Source organism: Channa argus, chromosome 20 (assembly GCF_033026475.1).
Source record: "Channa argus isolate prfri chromosome 20, Channa argus male v1.0, whole genome shotgun sequence".
NCBI lineage: Eukaryota > Metazoa > Chordata > Actinopteri > Anabantiformes > Channidae > Channa > Channa argus.
Genome location: NC_090216.1, coordinates 5,822,555 through 5,841,415, shown reverse-complemented (window position 1 = coordinate 5,841,415; position 18,861 = coordinate 5,822,555). Strand labels below are relative to the sequence as shown.

General features: G+C 38.5%; 1 protein-coding gene across 1 annotated transcript; it reads left to right on the top strand.

Moving 5' to 3' along the window:
- The first annotated feature begins 114 nt into the window (after positions 1-114).
- LOC137106078 (uncharacterized) lies at positions 115-18,277 on the top strand. Its single transcript, XM_067489092.1, has 20 exons — positions 115-2,985; positions 3,765-3,925; positions 4,017-4,061; positions 4,150-4,259; positions 5,572-5,741; positions 5,838-5,998; positions 6,330-6,540; positions 6,648-6,806; positions 7,181-7,266; positions 7,608-7,822; positions 10,135-10,238; positions 10,897-11,057; positions 12,162-12,206; positions 12,359-12,468; positions 13,745-13,914; positions 15,383-15,540; positions 15,967-16,177; positions 16,294-16,470; positions 16,644-16,729; positions 16,847-18,277. The coding sequence occupies exons 1-20, from the start codon at positions 2,946-2,948 to the stop codon at positions 17,075-17,077; spliced, it is 2,811 nt and encodes a 936-aa protein (XP_067345193.1). The 5' UTR covers positions 115-2,945; the 3' UTR covers positions 17,078-18,277.
- The last annotated feature ends 584 nt before the right edge of the window (positions 18,278-18,861 follow it).

Sequence of the window (18,861 nt, the reverse complement as noted above, 5' to 3'; positions counted from 1 at the left end):
TATTCTGTTTTTATCATTTTCTATTAATTTGTGAAGCTTTTAGTTGTTCTTTTAGTTGTTCTTCTTGTAACGTATATCTTAACTGTTGTTGTTCTTCGTTTCTGTGTTTTATTTGTTGCAATACACTGTTTATTAGAATGTGGATGAAAATATGTGAAAAACAATTTGTAAAGGTTTACACACTTGTGCACTTGTGTGCTCACTAATAACTGAAAAGGGACAATATCAACATTTAATGCACTATTAGCTGTTTCCTAGACGACACACGTTGTGGTGCATGAGGCGATAGCAGAGTAAGCATGTTAGTCTAGGTCAGCCTGCACCCTCCTGTAGAACAATTGATGATGGATCACTGCACACATAAAGCGGTACCATATCCTTCCGTATGTAGTGTTACATAATCAGTTGCTGGCAAGACTGCTGCACTATTCTATCTAAGCTGCAAACAGTCATCTGATCACAGTGTACATGAAGCTGATTTCTGGCACCAGTCATAGTATGATATCAAAAGAATGGATCCCATATCTGCAAGACCCCACTTTTCTAGAATTATCAGTGAAAACATCAGACAATAAAGTTTTTGCAACTAAATGGTCACTGGTTGATTTGCTGGCGACTTAAAGAGGATTATCCAGCACATGATTGTGTTTTGCTCTATGTGTTTGAACATACAATGTTTCTCTGATTTGTTTCCTGATGTTGTCACCTTCCCTGAAACTCTTCCCTCACTTATCTACATTAATTAATTTATTGTAATTCCCCAAAAATTCTCTGGACTTGAAATAGCCACATTTTCCATAGAACAAATGAATATAATCCGCTCAACATTACTTTTGTACTACACATGTATAGGATGATTATTCATTCTTCAGTCACATATAAAGTGTCTTCTATATTTGATATTTTCCATTACATATCTTCGATGAGCACACAAGCTATGAATTGTGGTAAGCCCCTTACTTCCACATGCTTTATTTTGTCCTCGCTTTTATCTCATAAAATATCTTACTTCTGCAAACATATTAAAACACAAGAGAAAAAACTCAAAAAGGGGAAGAAAAACAGAACTAAAAGGTATACTGTTACATTTTCACTCTTCCCTTAAGTATGCAGTTCATCTCACTCTGCTGTTTTAGCATCTTATGGCTTATTGTTTTTGCTTTTCTGGCCTGCAGCTTTACTGTTATGGTTCGCTGCTAACTTTTTGTGGGGCATATTCCTACCAGAGGAGTCAGCAGTTTTCACCTACAGGCTTGTAAAACCTGCAAACCACTTCCTTTCCTCACAAAAACCAGATAAACTGTTAGCCACTAACTAGTCAGTGTTGTGTTTACACTGTGTAGCATTGTCCTCTAGTGTCCACATAATTCATAAAAGCAGCTTAAAATATGACTCGTTTAACACGAGAAACAAAACCTAAGAAATATACAACTTAGATAAAAGTAATGGTTAGTTTTTAAATGTCTTTATGTCTTTTTTTATTAGTACAATCATTTTAAAAGATACCATTTACCATTAATTTTGAGTATTTCAAGTATTTCAATGATTAGTTAACTATTAATCAAACAACAAATGAAAGATTGGTGCAAAATGTAATATCTTCTGGTTTTGGTCAGACTAATCAATAACGTAATATATTCTCTTTTATTGTATTCTCTTTTATTTGTCTTGTATTTTTCACAATTTGACTTTTTGTTGATGATTAACTGCTTTATTACATAATTCCCTATTACACAAATTAACCCACCCACTTGAGTCTGGCTGCACAAGCCAGTGCCTGATCAATGGGGAGGGTTGCTTCAGGAAGGGCATCGTGTGCCAAATCAAATATTCTTTTCATTAACCAGATTGGTCGAGGGCCAGGTTATCAGGAACCGCCTGCAGTACTCTTAATCAGCAGGGAAAGAGAAAGAGAGGGTGATGGCGTTTTTTCAGGGAGCAGGTGAGAACAAAGCAGAGGACAGTGAGGGGAGGAACCTTGAATGCTGTCACTAGGTAAATGGGTAAAGGAAGAAAGCTAGCTGACGTGAAGTTGAGCAGAAATGTAAAGATACTTTGTCTACAAGAGACCAAGTGGAAAGGTCTGTACAGAAGATGCAACCTGAAGGAGATCACAGACTGTTCAGTGGTGACTTAGACAGCACTGGATGTGAGTGTGCAGGATGACTTTGGAAGTAAGGAGAAGAAATTAAAGTAAGGCCCGACAGGCTGGAAACTTAAAGAAGACATGTGTGAGACATTAAAAGATGAATCAGATGCTGGGTGGACGTGAAGATGTTCTGGATAACTGGGTGACTACTGCAGAAGCAGTGAGGGACAAAGGAAGCTACTTGGTATTACACCCAGACAAAGAATGAAAAGTTTAGTTCAAGTCCAATAAAATCTAAAAAGACTGAAGTCACTTACTGTCAACACGTTTTGCATAAATAATAAATCAGCTTTTTATGCTTGGCAGGCCACTGTGAAAGCGCCAGGGGACCACAGTAAGTGGAGTTATAATGGAAAGTGTCCATAATGTCATTATCAATGTTTTAATGATCAAGTTTCACTCTCATTGAATTTACTTTCTCATTCGTTGAATGCTTCCTGCATGTGCTGTTTGGTAACTGCACTCACAGACTTAACATCATCTATGTTTGTGTCACCATTGTCAAACATGTTTTTAACAAGCTGAAACATAAAAGACCATATACACCATCTCCCAATTCACCTGCCTTTCATTTAGCTTTATTACCATTAAAAGAATAATCTATCACAGGTCCCCGAAGGGCTCTTACATCCCCTACCCGCCTCCTCTGTAAACTAATTACAGCATCAATCCATGCTCCTCATTGAGGGAATGGTTGCTCATTTGAGGCAGTGAGACAGATCATTTATCTTGACCAGCACAGAGGATTTACATTGGGCACTGGAAGCTGCTCCAATACACGCACACAGCTGCAGAGATGATGCCTGTTGCTTTTCTTGTCCTGTTCATCCTAACAGGTAAGACTTTGTATTTGTTTCTACTTTCTATTTTTGGCAAAACTTGATTTTTTTATATTCACAAATTGTATTAAGTATTGCATTAACCATTCAAAACACCTAAAATATCCTTTTAACTGCACATTAATGTGTTATAAACCTTTTTATTAAATTATTGCACACTTAAAACCCACTTTAAGTGTTACCCTATTTCTTTATTTGACTTTTTAGAGACAGAGGGAGCAGAGTATAAATTATGCTTTTAGCAACTAAGTTTCAATGTACAGCATGAAAGTGTGGAAAGTGTGTTCAAAATACACCATCCTCATTGATTCGGTGGTTGTATATTTTTTGGTCTGGATAGCAGCCTAAATTACTTTACTTTAAATAGAACACAAAATCCAACCATCTTGTTATAGCATTGAACATTACACCCTTCACTCTAATTGCAGTCTGTAAGCAAGAGACTATAACAGTACACTCTGCATCATAAATCACAGAATATGTTGAGTTTTTTCATTTTATTGCAGGTAAATACGACAATAAATAAGTTATGCAAAAAACTTTCCATCCAGGTAGCATTGAAATTACAGCATTTAGCATGTGTGCAAAAAAACTATACTTTGTGTACTATACACTATACTATTGTGTATATACAGTTAATTATCAACGATATAGAAAATGCATTGAAGAATTTATGACTGAGGGGCAGCACGGTAATAACTAATAATTAGTCAAATTTAACGCTGTTTCACCTTAAAAGTCACCAAAATACTGAACTGAAAACTGTTTTAATGCAGATGGGGTGTCCTCTAAGAAAGTATGCGGCTACCAGGATATTCTTGACCACCTGAACCTCACCACTGACAACAGCCTTTTTAAACTGACTCGACCTGTTCTGGACCACACACATCCCACATTTGTGGAGCTGAACATCATCCTGTATGCCATCCTGGGTGTGGTAAGGTGATACATTACTGTGTCAGTATTTGAATCATCCAGTAAATGCTGCCAAGTTTCTGACCCATTTGTGTGTGTGTGTTAATTTACAGATTGAGAAAACACAAACTTTTATTCCTTTCATCTGGGCATCAATTGTAAGTTGGCTGAATGTTAAAAATGTCATTGTTTAACTGCACAGATTCAGACCTCAGTGGACACTTTTGTTCATCTGATTTACTGCAGACATGGAACAATGAACATATATCATGGGACCCTGCACAATTTTGTGGAATCACTCAAGTTTCAGTTCCTATAGACCTGCTCTGGAAACCGGATCTTTTCATCTATGAGATGTGAGGATGCAGCTCACACAGACACACAGTTTAGTTTATGATTAAACAGGCAAAAACTAACAACGTTTAATGTTAATGTTAAAATATTTAGTAACAATTGTTATCATGTTTCCCCCCTAAAATCTTACCTTAAAATAACTAAGTTGTAGTAGCAGCCTATGTAATCATTTCCTTCATCGTCAGCAGGAATGAGATATTTAACATCCAGCCTGAGTGTTGTTCATTTAGATACTGTAGCTTTAAGACCATGCTGAGTCTTTTGAAAATTTGTTTTTGGCAACTTCCGAAGATGCACACAGTCTCCCCGTGGTGGTTTAAGCTTGCAGCTCTTCAAGCCCCCCATTACGCCCGACTGAGTTTTCTGCAGTCATGTGGGCATACTGGCATTATGCACAGTTTAGTATTAGACATGTGTGAGTCATATTAACAGAAGGGAGGGCACTGGAGCTTCTCTGAGAAAAAACAACAACTTTATAATTGGGAAGTTATATAAGTGTCTAAATCCTCCTCCAGGGATTTAATTTCCCCCCCACTGTGTGACATTTACAATTTTTAATTTATTCATTTTTAATTTAGTAGCATATGCAGAGCACTCTCATATCTCTCTGCCAGCAGCAGATGCTTAGCATAAGGACTTTAAACAGGGGAACAGTTAACTTGCCTTTGTCCAGAAGCTAAAACAACAGTTTGTAGTTTCAGAAAACGTTAAGAAAGAGACTATTTTTGGACCAAGTCATAACTTCCAGTACACCATGTAACACATGTAATTATTTTTATTAACAGGAACTTCTCCCAATACCCCAGTACATTATTCCATTGTGTAGTAACAGTCTATAGGAGCTGCTACTGTTATTTTAAAGATGCAGCATGTCACTTTTTTAATTACTATTTATCAGACGTATGCTTTAAAACTTCTCTAGTACAGGTGCTGTTGTCGGACCTTGTAACTGACATACTGAAAGCAACACTAGCAGCAGTGCGGTGTTGTGTTCATTTCTTAGGGATTTTAAGCGAGGCTCACACTTCTAACCAATCAGAGAAGTCCAGTGATTTCTGCCTAATTAGCAGGTTTTGGAGCATTTTTATGTATTGTAACTTCATAACAAAGACCACCTGAAATAATGAGCAGAGCATTGCAGAGTGTAGTAGAGTGGAGCAGAGCACAGTGGAGCAGGGAGAGGGTTGAGCAGAGTGGATTGATGGTGAGTCTCATAATAGCACTTGCTTAAGCTGCAAATAGCTTTAAGTTAACTTTAATACTTGAATATGTGTATGTTTGTGTGTGTGTGTGTGTGTGTGTGAGCTGTTTCAGGATACAGAAAGACGAGTCTGTTAAGAATCCCTACATGTACATGCTCTGGAATGGTAAGATCACTTCTGAACAGGCCATAAAGGCGATCAGCACCTGTCAAATGGACATTCATAAGTTCCCCTTCGACAAACAGAGTTGCAACATCTCTATTGGCTCTGCAGTACACTGTGGTGAGCACAGGAGTGTGTGTGTGTCTGACTGTTTGTAGAGAAGTCAGTGTGACCGCCATGTTTTTACGAGTCTTTTTCCATCTTCTCCCACCTCAGCGGATGAACTTCGGTTCCTTCCTTCCTTTAACTCGTCTCGAGCCACACAGTTTTCCCGAGAAGTGATGAAGACTCAGGGAGACTGGGAGTTCCTCCAGTTGTCCATCTCCAGCACCAATTTTACCTTACACAACAAACATTGGGAACAACTTATATACACTGTAAGAAATTAAAGGAAATGCTTGAGTAAATGAGAACTAGGTTTGAGTAAGCAGGGGAACAGGTGAAAACAATCAAGACTAACAAGGTGGAAAAAGCAAACTAAAGGACAAACAGGAAGTGGAACTAAGGTGCCACAAAACACAAGTACAAAACAGAAAGCGAGAAATTAAAACAAACACAAGTGACAAATTAAAAGGATAACTTCAGAATCCGATCACTTCATATGCATTAATGTATTATCTGCAATTACATTATTATTCATTTTTATATTGTGATTTTACATAATTACAGGTACTTAACTAGTCTGACTATTGAAACCCTTTCCTACAGTTCACCATAAAGAGGAGGCCCCTGCTCCATGTCCTCAACTTCCTGTTGCCCATCCTGTTCTTCTTAAGTCTGGATCTGGCCTCCTTCTTCATCTCAGACCATCGAGGAGAGAAACTGGGCTTCAAAGTCACAGTCCTGCTGGCCATTTCTGTCCTGCTGCTCATACTGAATGAAATCCTGCCGTCCATGTCCAACAAGACACCTCTCATAGGTAAAACACTCTGACCCCAGCTTTTAAGGTCCATTTTTTACTGAATTGCCATCAGGTGGATCAGATACTAAAACAAAATTGAAATATCGCTTGTTTCATTCTCTCAGCGACCTACTGCATTGTGATTTTTGCTCTGATGCTACTTAACCTGCTGGTGACAATCTTGGTTATGTATCTGATGGAAAAAGACTCCCAGAACATGCTTAAACTGAAGGATGAGAGTGAGGACAAACAGGAAAAAGTCCATATCCCTAACTGCAACACAGGTGAGGCCCACACCATCGATAAGAGCAGTTTTCGCAGAAGTTCCTTGGATGCTCAGTGAATTTAAGTGTATAAAGAAAGTGACTTTAGTTTTAATCTATCATCTTAAAAACCTTACATCCTCCTTTTTTTCAACCAGCTGTTCTTGTAAAGCAATTGGAATTAACATCAGTATAAATGTTGGTTTGTCTCATCACACAGTCTAATGAATCAAGTGTCTAACTCTTCCTTTTTCTATCTGTGTCGTCACTTTTAGTCACAAATGTTTCATAAAATAAAACTGTAGTTAGATCCACCAAGTTTTCTGGTTGAGGGTAAATGAGGCTTACATTGGGTGTTTAGTCATCCTGGTCTCAAACCTTCTGTGTGTTTTCAGGGGACAAAAGACAAATCTGCTGTTCACACGTCTGCAAAGTGCCCGACTGTGAGAAGCAGCATGAGCTGCTGCCTGTAGATGAGGAGGTACAGCTACATAGATACAGATACAGTCTCTGAAGTCTGGGGTTCTTAATTTTAACGTACATTAATATTCAGTGTCAAACCTAGGAGTGACAATTTTTCCTTCTGCAACGCTGTTGCTAGACTTCTTGTTTCAACTTTGATTGTAAAATGTTCCAGTAATCTACATTTGTAATCCAAACTCTTACTTAGATAAATAATTTCTTTAAAGGAGGGAACTCAACTTTGTGTACTTCTAAGAATGCACAGATCATGTGGAACAAATGACGTGTCTTCTACTTAAGATGCTACACATACGAAAGAAAACTGCTCTCACACGACTCTATGGCTGCATGTGTGCGCAGGTCATGGACACCGTTCACTCAAGAGAGTCTCGTGTGTTGCTGTTGATCCTGGAGGAACTGAAGGAGCTGCGGACAACTCTGAATCTGCACCTCAGCTGCAGAGAGGAAGGAGGGAAACTCACCCAATGGGCCACAAGGATCAACAATGCCTTTTTTATTTTCTATGCTGCCACAGTGTCACTGTTTCTGTGTTTCATCTTCAGAGAATGGACCGTGTAATACCTGTTTGTGTACTGCAGGCCCTCTGTGTCATGCATAATTTGATGATGTATTTGAATCACTTACTTCATTACTTTCTAATACGAGCCAAAAAAATGCTGGAAACATTACACTGCAAAACATTGTTCTTTTAATAATAAATGGAAAAATGCATAAATAAAGTTCAAGCTCTCTGCTAAAAAGCAGAAAACAAACAAATGCCAGTTTAAAGGCTAAAATAAATAAAATGTTTTTACATGAGGAAAAACATCAGTGTTGAGCAAATAATCACTCTTATAATTCCTCAAATAATTAACAATATTAATTTGTTACTCATAATGTCGTGGCTATCATATTTGATACATACATTTCTTAGGCCTGCTGCATTATCATATGGTAAAAAACTTCTCTCAAAACCCTTGTGTATACAATCTGTTACTCGTCTTCTGCCCCCTAGTGGAGACCGTGTGCACAACAATAATTCTGACGTCTCTAATGGTACAATCCAAAATGGCTGAATCCCATTAACCCCCAGCAGTTTGTGCAAAGGAAAAGCATGTTACTCTTCTGAAGACTGTATGGGATGGGATGAGATTTTCTTATACCTATTTACTAATATTTCATAATGAGCACTTTTAACTCTGCACTGTGTACTCTGTTAAAGCAACTTATAATTACTTATAATTACTTCATTATTGCATTTTAGTTTAAGGTAAAAGTGCAGAGACTGTGTCACATTTGTTACAGCAGGTACAAAGGGGGAATTTAGTGGTAAATCCCTAAATAAACCTATATTTTAGATGGCTGAAATGAAATACAGTATGGAAGATGTCCTGCACTTCAAAAGAAAAGAAAAGGAGGTTGAAAAAGGTAGCAGTTTGAAAAAATAAAGATGCAGATGATACAGATGGCCAAGAAAAAAGGGTTTTTGTAATGGTTACTGGAATTTCATGTACTGACTGGTTACCAGATTACAAAATAAAAGAAAATGATTGAAAAAGGCAGCTGTTTGAAAACACATTAAAAGCCCCAGAATCTGGTTGTAAGTTGTTTTTGAAACAGTCTTTAAACCAGTAAGAAACCAATGAAATCACTGTGAATCAATGCTTGTTCTGTTTAGTTGTAAAAACACTTCAATTTATTTTTACCTGATGATGTTGATGATGATATAGTTAACATTCAACTTTTTGTATCTTCTAATAATTTTAGCCCTGTCTCTCCTAATGTCATAAATATTTTCTGACTTTAAAATGATGTAATTGCTCTCTTTTTTTTATTAATGACACATCCTAAAAACTATTGCTTCATATGAGTTATCACTTCCGGGACTCTGACCACCATGTGCATTTGTCCACCTCTGAATTATTAACTTTGTTAAACCTCTAAATTATTAGATTCGTCCAAGTTGAAGGTGTCAAACTCAACTGTGATCCCATAAGCTTCCTCTAACAGTATCTTTGTGCTGCCACACGGTGGTGACAGCTGCTTTTTGCAGATAGTTTTAAATTTTCAGCATGCATTTATATAACCGCACAGATCTAAGTCACTTTGGTGGCAGGACTGAAACGATAAAGGTAAATTTAGTCTCCAAATCCAAAGGCCTTGCTAACAGTTTACCCACAACCTTATACCCTAACATTACAATTTTTCATAGTTATATTTCAGTTAAATCTAAATATGATATTTTTGGTAGTTGTCAGTTTTTTGGTGGTAAATTAGCATTTGTTTTTTGTAAGTTTTGTGTCCTATTCATTTGTCTTTAGTCATTTATGTCAACTTTGCATGTTTTGAGTTTCTTTTCATTTTGGGTAGTTTCACATCATTGGCACGTCTTTTTGTGCTTGTTTAAATGAACTGGTGGATGGTGTTGCCCATTGGACCCCTCAGCCTGTTCAGTGATCATTTCAAGAGCACAGGTACAGAGCAAATGAAATCCAATTAAATTGCATCTAAGAGAGAAACCCTATGTTTTCATACTGAAAAGTGCTGCATTGACAAATGTGCTCAGGTATCAGCCCAATAATCAACACCAACATAAAATAAGTAGTATAAATGGTGCATATTGAGAAATAAATCTAGCATATTGACAGGAAACTTTCAGATGCTTCTACAGAGCTCAGCCAATTTTGTGGGACTGCAAAGATGTTTTTTAGCTGCAGCTGTCATTACGTTTACCACTAAACTGTCATTAGAGTGACCACCAGGGGCCTTCCTCCCGTAAAAGACCACAGGGAGATGCTGTGATGTCTGCAGTGGGAGTGACTTCTCTAGATGGCTGAAAGACAAATGAGATGATAAAAAAAAAAATCAACTAATTGTAAAGGTTCAGTTGTTCAGACAGCGCGACAACGGTGAGAGGACTGACATCATCTGTAGAGATTCCCACAGTTTTTGCAGGCATGATACTTTTCCTCTGTCTCCTCTTCCTCACAGGTAGGTTTGGACAATGTCTAGCAGGATGCATGAATGGGAACTTATTTCCCTAACATTGCTGTGCCATCTTACTTTAATCAAACTGTACAGCAATTTTAAATTGTTGAGAGTTGCTTAATGTCATCCATTGTGCATGTATCAGCTTTGTGGTTATAGTCAAGGGTTTAACACATTTCCAGTTGATGAGGTTACCATAGCAACAGTGGAAGATATATATGAGGTTGACAAACATTATTATGATGGTGCTGCTGGCCTTGGGTGGAAAAACAGGCACTTGGACATTGTACAGCGGATGGATTTCAGCGAGAGAGCCCCATTTAGACTTAAATGACTGGAAAACCCATTAATGAGAACAACTCTGAAAAGGCCCATCTCATAATGGCCTTTCAGTGACCACAATCACATTACTGCAGATATCTGGTAGAGGTGCAGATATCTGGTGGAAGCCCACCCCCCTTACTTGCCACCCTTAACAGGATATCAAGCTAATGGATGAATGAATGTATTAACCACAAGGACTAATGTTTTATCGTTTCTTTTAAGAGGGCACGTGCAGTGATTCCGATGTCCTTAAACATAGGAGCTCTGATTTAAAAAGATTTGTTGGTTTTAAAATAACTTCTCCCACTGTGAATGTGTCCTGACAATTTTTCCGCAGATGCCGCGTGCGCTCAGGAAAACTGCAGTTATCAGGATGTCTTAAAATACCTGAACCTGAGCATGAACAATGAGCTGTTCGTCATGACCCGACCTGTTAAAAACTACAAAGAACCCACATACGTAAGCTTGGAATTACTGCTCTATGCCATTCTAGATGTGGTAAGTTACCGTTCCTTTTTTATTGCAGGCTGGGTGTAATTGCAGTCAGATTCTGAATGACACAAGCACAAATTAATCGACTGAGCCCGCACAATTTGATGACGTTTCTCCTATAATCTGTCCATTACTTACTGAATCCATATTAGCATTGGGACCTTTGTTGTGGTAATGCCTGTGTCGAAGATGTTCATGTGAGGTTTCCACCTTCAGGACCAAGCAACTACATCAATCGTCTTTATCTGTGATGCAGCATGTCCTGTCTGCATTTTGCACAGGTAGTAGGTGTAGTTACTCTCGTATTTGTCCATCAGCAGCTATTTCAGTTTGGGTGAATGTGACCATCTCCTCTGTGTATCTCTCGCTCCTTCTGAACATATGTAATTTTCAGTACATCATCCTAATATCATCAGTCCTAATACTTATTACCACGGTGTCTTTATGCACTAAAAAGAGAAATAATTTCCCTGTTAGTATAGCTCATTCTGTACTATTTCACCAATTTATCTGCACAAGACATTTTTAGATAATGTGTATAATCCATAAAAGCAAGTTCAACTTCAAACTCATAATATCAGCTAAACTGTTACATTTTATTTTAAATTTATAAATTAGTGCTGTTGACCATTTGACATTTTTGATGGCACAGACCTTTTAGAGAAAAACTGAGATTAGTGAGGTGTATTTTGTCCCGTCCGTATCTAAAGTATGGGTCCAGGCCTTTGAGTACTGGATGCAGTGATGATCAGAACTACTGCAGAAAGATATTACTGTGCCTTTCATCATGCTCTTATCAGAGTGGAGTGGGGCTGGGTTTTATTTCAGACATCTGGTGGCCAGATGGGGTCTAACGGGAGGCAGGTAGAACCACATGAGTGAACAGGGCTGAGACAGGAATTAGAGGTTTTATCAGAATACGATTTTATTTGAAGTTGAAATTAACGGTTGGCTCTGAGTGGTCGGCAGTTCAGATTTATGTTGTAGCTGCATTAAAATTTAATCCTGATGCTGCTGCTGCTGGTTTTTATCATGTGTATTTTGTGATTGAACGTAGGGCTGTGTTGGTCTTTGCCATGGAGTTTTTCAGACTCATTTCTTTATTTACAGGTTGAGAAAGACCAAAAATTCATTCCGTACGTTTGGACTGTCACAGTGAGTTCAGATAATAAAGACTTAACACAAATCTTCTTTTGTCTGGAAATTCAAATGATTTTTCTTTAGATGACATCATCAGCATTTTTTAATTGTGTTCTTTTGTCTCACTTCCCATTTATGTGCTGTTATTGTTCCTGTGTTTTCCCTAGAGGTGGCACAACGACTACATCTCCTGGGATCCAAATCAGTTTTGTGGAATTGATAACATATCTGTTCCCACTGAGATTTTGTGGAAGCCAGATCTCACTATTGAAGAAATGTAAGTGTAAATGTATCTGCACAGTCAAACACAAATTTTTGTATTCATCATAGGGACTTCTTGACTTAACTCAATTTTCTGGAGACAGACTACCACAACCAATAATTGCTTAAGCCCTATGTTAACATAAACCTAACCTTCAGGAGTTTCACAGGAGCACGGAGACAGGAGCTAATGTGAACTGTTTTTCAATATTTAAGTTTTTCATAGTCAGTTTAAACTAATTGTGTATTTTATACTGAAAGTTTGAAAGCAGTGCATCAGCAACCAAAAATGGTTGAGAGGGTTACTTAATGTCATTTGTGAAAGGATGGGCCTTTGGCCCCCAGATCCCCAGAGCCACCCCTGTTCTGTGATACACATAGTGGTAAAAAACATTTGTTTCCGCGCAATGTGAGTAATGCATGGCACACACACACACACACACGGATGTGTTCAGTACATGTATTGATTTTCTAAATTGACAATTAAAATCTCATAATTCTGAAGTCTAGACAGTCATAATGATTCTTATAATGGTTCATAATGTAAAAGCAAAATTAACATCAGTAACAGATTTTTCCCACAATGCTCGGCAGTTATGAAATGAGAGATTGGACATTGTGTTGTTGTTTGTATTTTCTGTGCGATTAACTTGATGTTAATCATCCTGTTTTCATGCACAATTTGCAGAGAGCCAGACATTTTTTTCAAACCAGAGGGGAAGTTGGTGTATTGACACATAAAGGCAACAATGCAACAGGCGCAAAGTAAAACAGACTTGGGGAAAATATCATGACATGAATAATTCCTGATATTTGCTGAAAACAATAGTTGAAGTAGTTCATGGAAATGCTCATTGCTGATTTTCTGGGAGCACTTACATGGCTACTTGATTACAAATATGTTTGATCATATTTTTTCATGTTCTTCTTTTTGCTGGAAAAATTAAGATTTAAAGTTAAACTATCACAAAATGAATGTAAATACATTCTTATACAGTAGATTTTAATGTACTGTTTTCATGATGAAGATTTTGATGTACACTAGAAAACCTTTTGGTAATTTATGTTTAAATTAGGCTTTACGTTTAGAGTATAATGAGTTTTAATTGAGATGCACCAGCTCATGAATCCATATACATTCAGTGGGTCACTGTATGCAGTGTTAAGTGTTGAAGCCATCCTGGCCTCAAATTTGAGGAAAGAAGATCACTGGTACTGGGCCAATATTGGTGCTGACGTGTGAGTTTCGGTGTTCATGTCCATCTGTGTGTTTGTTTCCATGCGTCAAATAGGACGGAAAAGGACAAAGCCCCTCCGAGTCCTTATCTCACCATCAACGATAAAGGGGACGTTGAAGTCCAGAACGACCAGGTGCTGGTCAGCACCTGTAGGATGCACACCTACAATTTCCCCTTCGACATACAGAGCTGCAACCTCTCCTTCAAGTCTGTCATACACACCGGTAAGAGTGTGACGAGTTTTATTTATACAGTGCAGAGTCAGTCAGCTCATCTAGTAGATTTGACCTGAAATCCACTATAGTATGAAGCCGTCAGTCACATGGAGTCATGATACTTTTATAGCAAAACTAGTTATTTTATGATTTTACGACCATTTCGTGCATGATTATACATGATGGAAGAACTGAATATCTAATTTGTCAAATTATTTCGATGTTACAAATCAAGTGCAACAACAAACTAAAAAGTGCTCTGTCATTCTGATTTTGCTTCTTGTCCATAGCAATGACACGTGACACTCAGTGACAATGTAGCATTTAGACCTGTCAACAATGTCAAAATGACAGACAAAACGTGAAGGTAATCCAGGCCTTGACTTCTAGTGCAAGTAAACTCTTTGCCCAATTCTTTGTAGTTATGGCAGTGCAGTATGTACAACAGTGTGCCGTGTTTGGGGAAAAAATGGGGGAACAACCTAGGAACTTGTTTAATTACGTAATTACGTTCTTTGTTATTACACGGTACACAGACTATAAGCAGTGATATTTCATTTCGGAGCAGCTTTTATGCAGTTGGTGGCCTTTTGTTTTTCCATAATTACAACATACAAGATAAATATAACCGAGCAACAAACTGGAAACTCTGAAAGATGAAGTAATACTTTTCTGCTAGGATTTTTGTGTCAAATTCACCATATAGGCTACTGGATGACAGTATTACACATACATTCATTCATAGGCCTTTCTCATCTAACTTCATCAGCAAGAGAATTAGTCAAAGAAGCGCAGCTTTCGGCTTGTCCTTTCAGGGGTCACCACAGGGGAAAGTTCCCCGCATGTTGATTTGGCATGAGTTTTTACCCCGGATGCCCTTCCTGCTGCAACCCTCACGTTTTTTTTATTTGGGCTCGGGACCAGCACCGGGGTGGACCTTGGTGGCTGGGCAGGGCTGCAGCTGGTGGGTTGGAATTCGATCCTGTGGTTGTTCCCCCAAACACCCCAAACTTTGCACATTGTACCTTTTCAGTACTGCATAGGCGTAGTGTGAGTACAAAGGTACATTTGTAATACTTGCACAAAAGATCGAGCCTTGTAAATTAAAGTGTTCGCAACATGACTTCTCAGAGGCAAAGTTTGAACATAAAATTGTCTGACATGGTTTTGCCTGATGTCTTCTGTCAACAACAACATTGTGCAACATCTCTCATCTGTTTCTTCCCTGTTACTCTGCTTTTAACCCATCGTACCCTGCAGTGCTTTAATGACTACTACATGTACATATATGTATGTGGTCACTGCTGTTTTCTCTGCCGAGATCTTTGAACGTCACTGTGGTTTCTGTTTATGTTGTGGTACAGTAAAATGGTCGGATCGATGCTTAGTGTATATGTTGTGGAAAAGAAAATGTATATCTCTGCGTTGAGTGCCCCAGCCTTACAGTGCTTCATCTCATCTTTCATCTCTTCTTCAGTTAAAGACATTCGACTCCAGCCAAGTGACAACTCTTCAGAGGCCACAGAGTGGTCTCGTGAGGTGATGCGGACTCAATATGAATGGTTGTTCATCAACATGAATGTGACCACCAACAACGCCAGCGATCCACTGGGCCAAGACATCGTCGTTTACACCGTACGTATACTGGCAGAGACACACTGGAGGTGACGAAGGCCGACTGCTGTGTCGTCTCACTTCACCTTCATCTGGCCCAACTTGAACACCTTGACACTGGGACAGTAACTCTATGATTTTTGTTTTTTAGCTTAAATTTATTTAAAGTAGATTCACTCTGATGCTCTGGTCACATTCACACAGCTACACACGTGTTGCCCCATACAACAACAGTCAAGCTCGCTTCTCCAACCTTTAGACCACCACTGCCTCATGAAGCGTTAAAAGTATAGATTGAGGTTAGATTAGTAATATTGTTAGTATTAATGCTGCAGTTTGCAGTATCAATGCACTATGTCCTTACTACACATTTTAAAGTTGCGTGTGTCAGACGTCCAGGAATGTGCGGGAACATCACCCATCTGAACCTTAAACTGTATTTTACAGATCACCATGAAGAGGCGGTCTGTCCTTTACATTGTCAACTTCTTGCTGCCTGTTCTGTTCTTCTTGTGTCTGGACTTGGCCTCCTTCCTGATCTCAGACCATGGGGGTGAGAAGCTGAGCTTCAAGGTCACTGTGCTGCTTGCTGTCACTGTTTTACAGCTCATACTCAACGAGATTTTGCCCTCCTCGTCAAACAGTATTCCTCTGATAGGTACAGAAGCTCAAAGTCTTTCCTTTATTCAACTTCACTTTACATCAGCAGGAACAGCGCATGACAAATATAAAGAGTTACCTGTCCACATTAATGACGACGCTTGCTCCCTGCAGCGGTCTATTGCATTGGGATTTTTGCCTTGATGATGCTTAGCCTCTTCGAGACGATTTTTGTGATGTATCTGATGGAGAAAGACTCTGCATCAGACGGCAATGAGGCAGAGGGAGACCAAAGAGCAACTGAAAGCGGTAACAATCAGGGCAAAGCCAACTTCTACAGCTGTCACAGAGGTGAGACCAAGATTTGTTAGTTAAACATGTATCATGGTTAAATATAGAGGAAGAGAGACTTTGTAATGTGTCATTGGATCAACAAGTGCTTTTTCAAAATGTTTGAAAGTATTTAAATGAAATCATCAAAGTGACTAGTGAACGTGAAGGACTTTGTTTTTGAATTCTGTCAGAGCTTCAAAAATGGATTCCGAGTGCGTGTGTTTGTGCTGTGTCTGCTGCTGAAACGCCATGTGAACCGCTGCCTGTGGCTGAAGAGGTTAGAAAATCCGATTAAACCTCCTATTTTCACTACAACGGACACATGCTGACTGTAACAGCAGACAGTGATACACTTCATTCTTAACACGTATAATCAAGTATATGCTTTGTACAGGACAATAGGGCCAAGCTGATGGAGGAGTGTCAGGCTTTGGAGAAGCTCTCAGGTGAGCTAAAGGCAATTGAGAAAACACTGGCTCTGCTTCTCAACAACAGGAAGGAGGAAGAGAAGCCCGGCTACTGGACCAGAGTTGCTAAAAGATTCAACAAAGTTTTCTTTATAGGCTATGTTACAGTGGTCAGTATGTTTTTAGTTTTCATCTTTTTAAAGTGGAACATTGTATAAAGATTGTCGCTACATGAAAACATCATTTGTTCTTGTGAGAGTTGTTTAATTTCCTTCTTGTGTCCTGTTTTCCCTTAAAAGTTTAGACTTTTTTTTTTCATCGGATGTTTTTATGTTGGTGGCTCACATTCATAAACTGACACACATGCACAGACTTAACCACGGGCCGAAGAATAACAACACGACTTGCGTTATTGTCAAATGACCTTAAACTGCTTGGCTGCTCCATAAATGCCCAACAAAATTTCTATTTAATATTTTATAAATATTAATTTTAAATTTCTTTATTGAACTCTGTCTTGTTCTCCTCCATGTTTAATTTTCTATTCAGGCTAACACTGGATGAGAGTTTTCAAACAAGCTCCTCACACACACAATACACAACACACAATCATCCCAAACTTTTAGGCTAAACATGAATGTACATAGGCTTGGGCAGATGCTGAAATTTACATTACACATAGGGTGGTGCTTGTGCAGATGGCGAAAGCTTGAATTGGAGCTGCAGCGGCAGAGCATGTGATGTGAATGTATATAAGTTCCTATAAGTTCAGAAAAGTGACATTTGTGCCACTGACGTTGAAGACTTTCAACCATTCGACTATATTAAAGCGCAAACTCCAAAACATCACTGTTGTGTCAGAGGCAGAAAAAGATGTATGAGTCACCAGTATGAGTCACCAAAACAACCTTTATCAGGAAAATGTATTTTAGCAGCAGAAAATGTTGATCGAATTACTGCCAGTAACCTTCACACACTTTGTGCTCCCTTGTGGACTTTTTCTAACCACCGGCTCATCAAACAGTGGTTTGCTGTTCCACATCATGTTTTGAGGGGAGATGGGCAATCAAGTCGTGTTTCCCCACATCTTAGTTCTAGCAAACCTGATTGGTCATACAGTATATCTGAATATATACAGCATTTAGTCCGTCAGTACCCATGTGCCTGCTGTTTGCATGTTTTATACATTACATCTACACTTATACAACACATATAACTTTATGAGTATGTTATGACTATGAGTATGCTGTTTGCTTCATATTATATAATCTTTTGTTGATCAGTTCTGTGATCTGTTCTGTACCTACTCAGACTAATGCACAAATAAACAACTAAAACAAAAAATGTGTATTTCTCGGATTAAACGAGCAGACAAAGACTCATACAGACACATGCACATGTTTAAGTCACTACGTCACCAATTTTCCAACACCACCTATTTTATTAGCACAAAATTTTACATATTTTTTCTGCTGCCTTTCGGTGCATAAATCTTTATCCACCTTTTATTAGCAAGTGGAATCGCGAAATTTACCCAATTTCATCAAATGCAGTGTAAGTGAAATATAATGCTTTGCAGAAAACACATAGTAAATTCAGAAATATAATGAAATACACTGAGATTCTGGATCCATTTTGGGTACTGGATTTTGGATGGCTGTCATAACCGCAATAGGACAGATAGAATTTAATCATGATCTCCAGATGATGAATCCTAATAATTTTGGTGATTCCTTGACTTTGTCCATTGCCATTGGCAGGTCAAAGTATCACTTGACACAATTCCAAACTGTCAAGATGGACTGGCAACAAAGGTGGTCCAAACACTCATGCCTGCAATTTGGTGCCATCATCTAGTCAAAATGAAATAGATTTAAACTTAATAACTTGTCTGAAGACGACATTTTCTCTGCTGCATTGTCACATTCAGCTCAAAGCACCAGTGTGAAGCCTCAAAGTGCCACTTTCATGCCTTTATTCTCATTCTTACCCACTATGACAC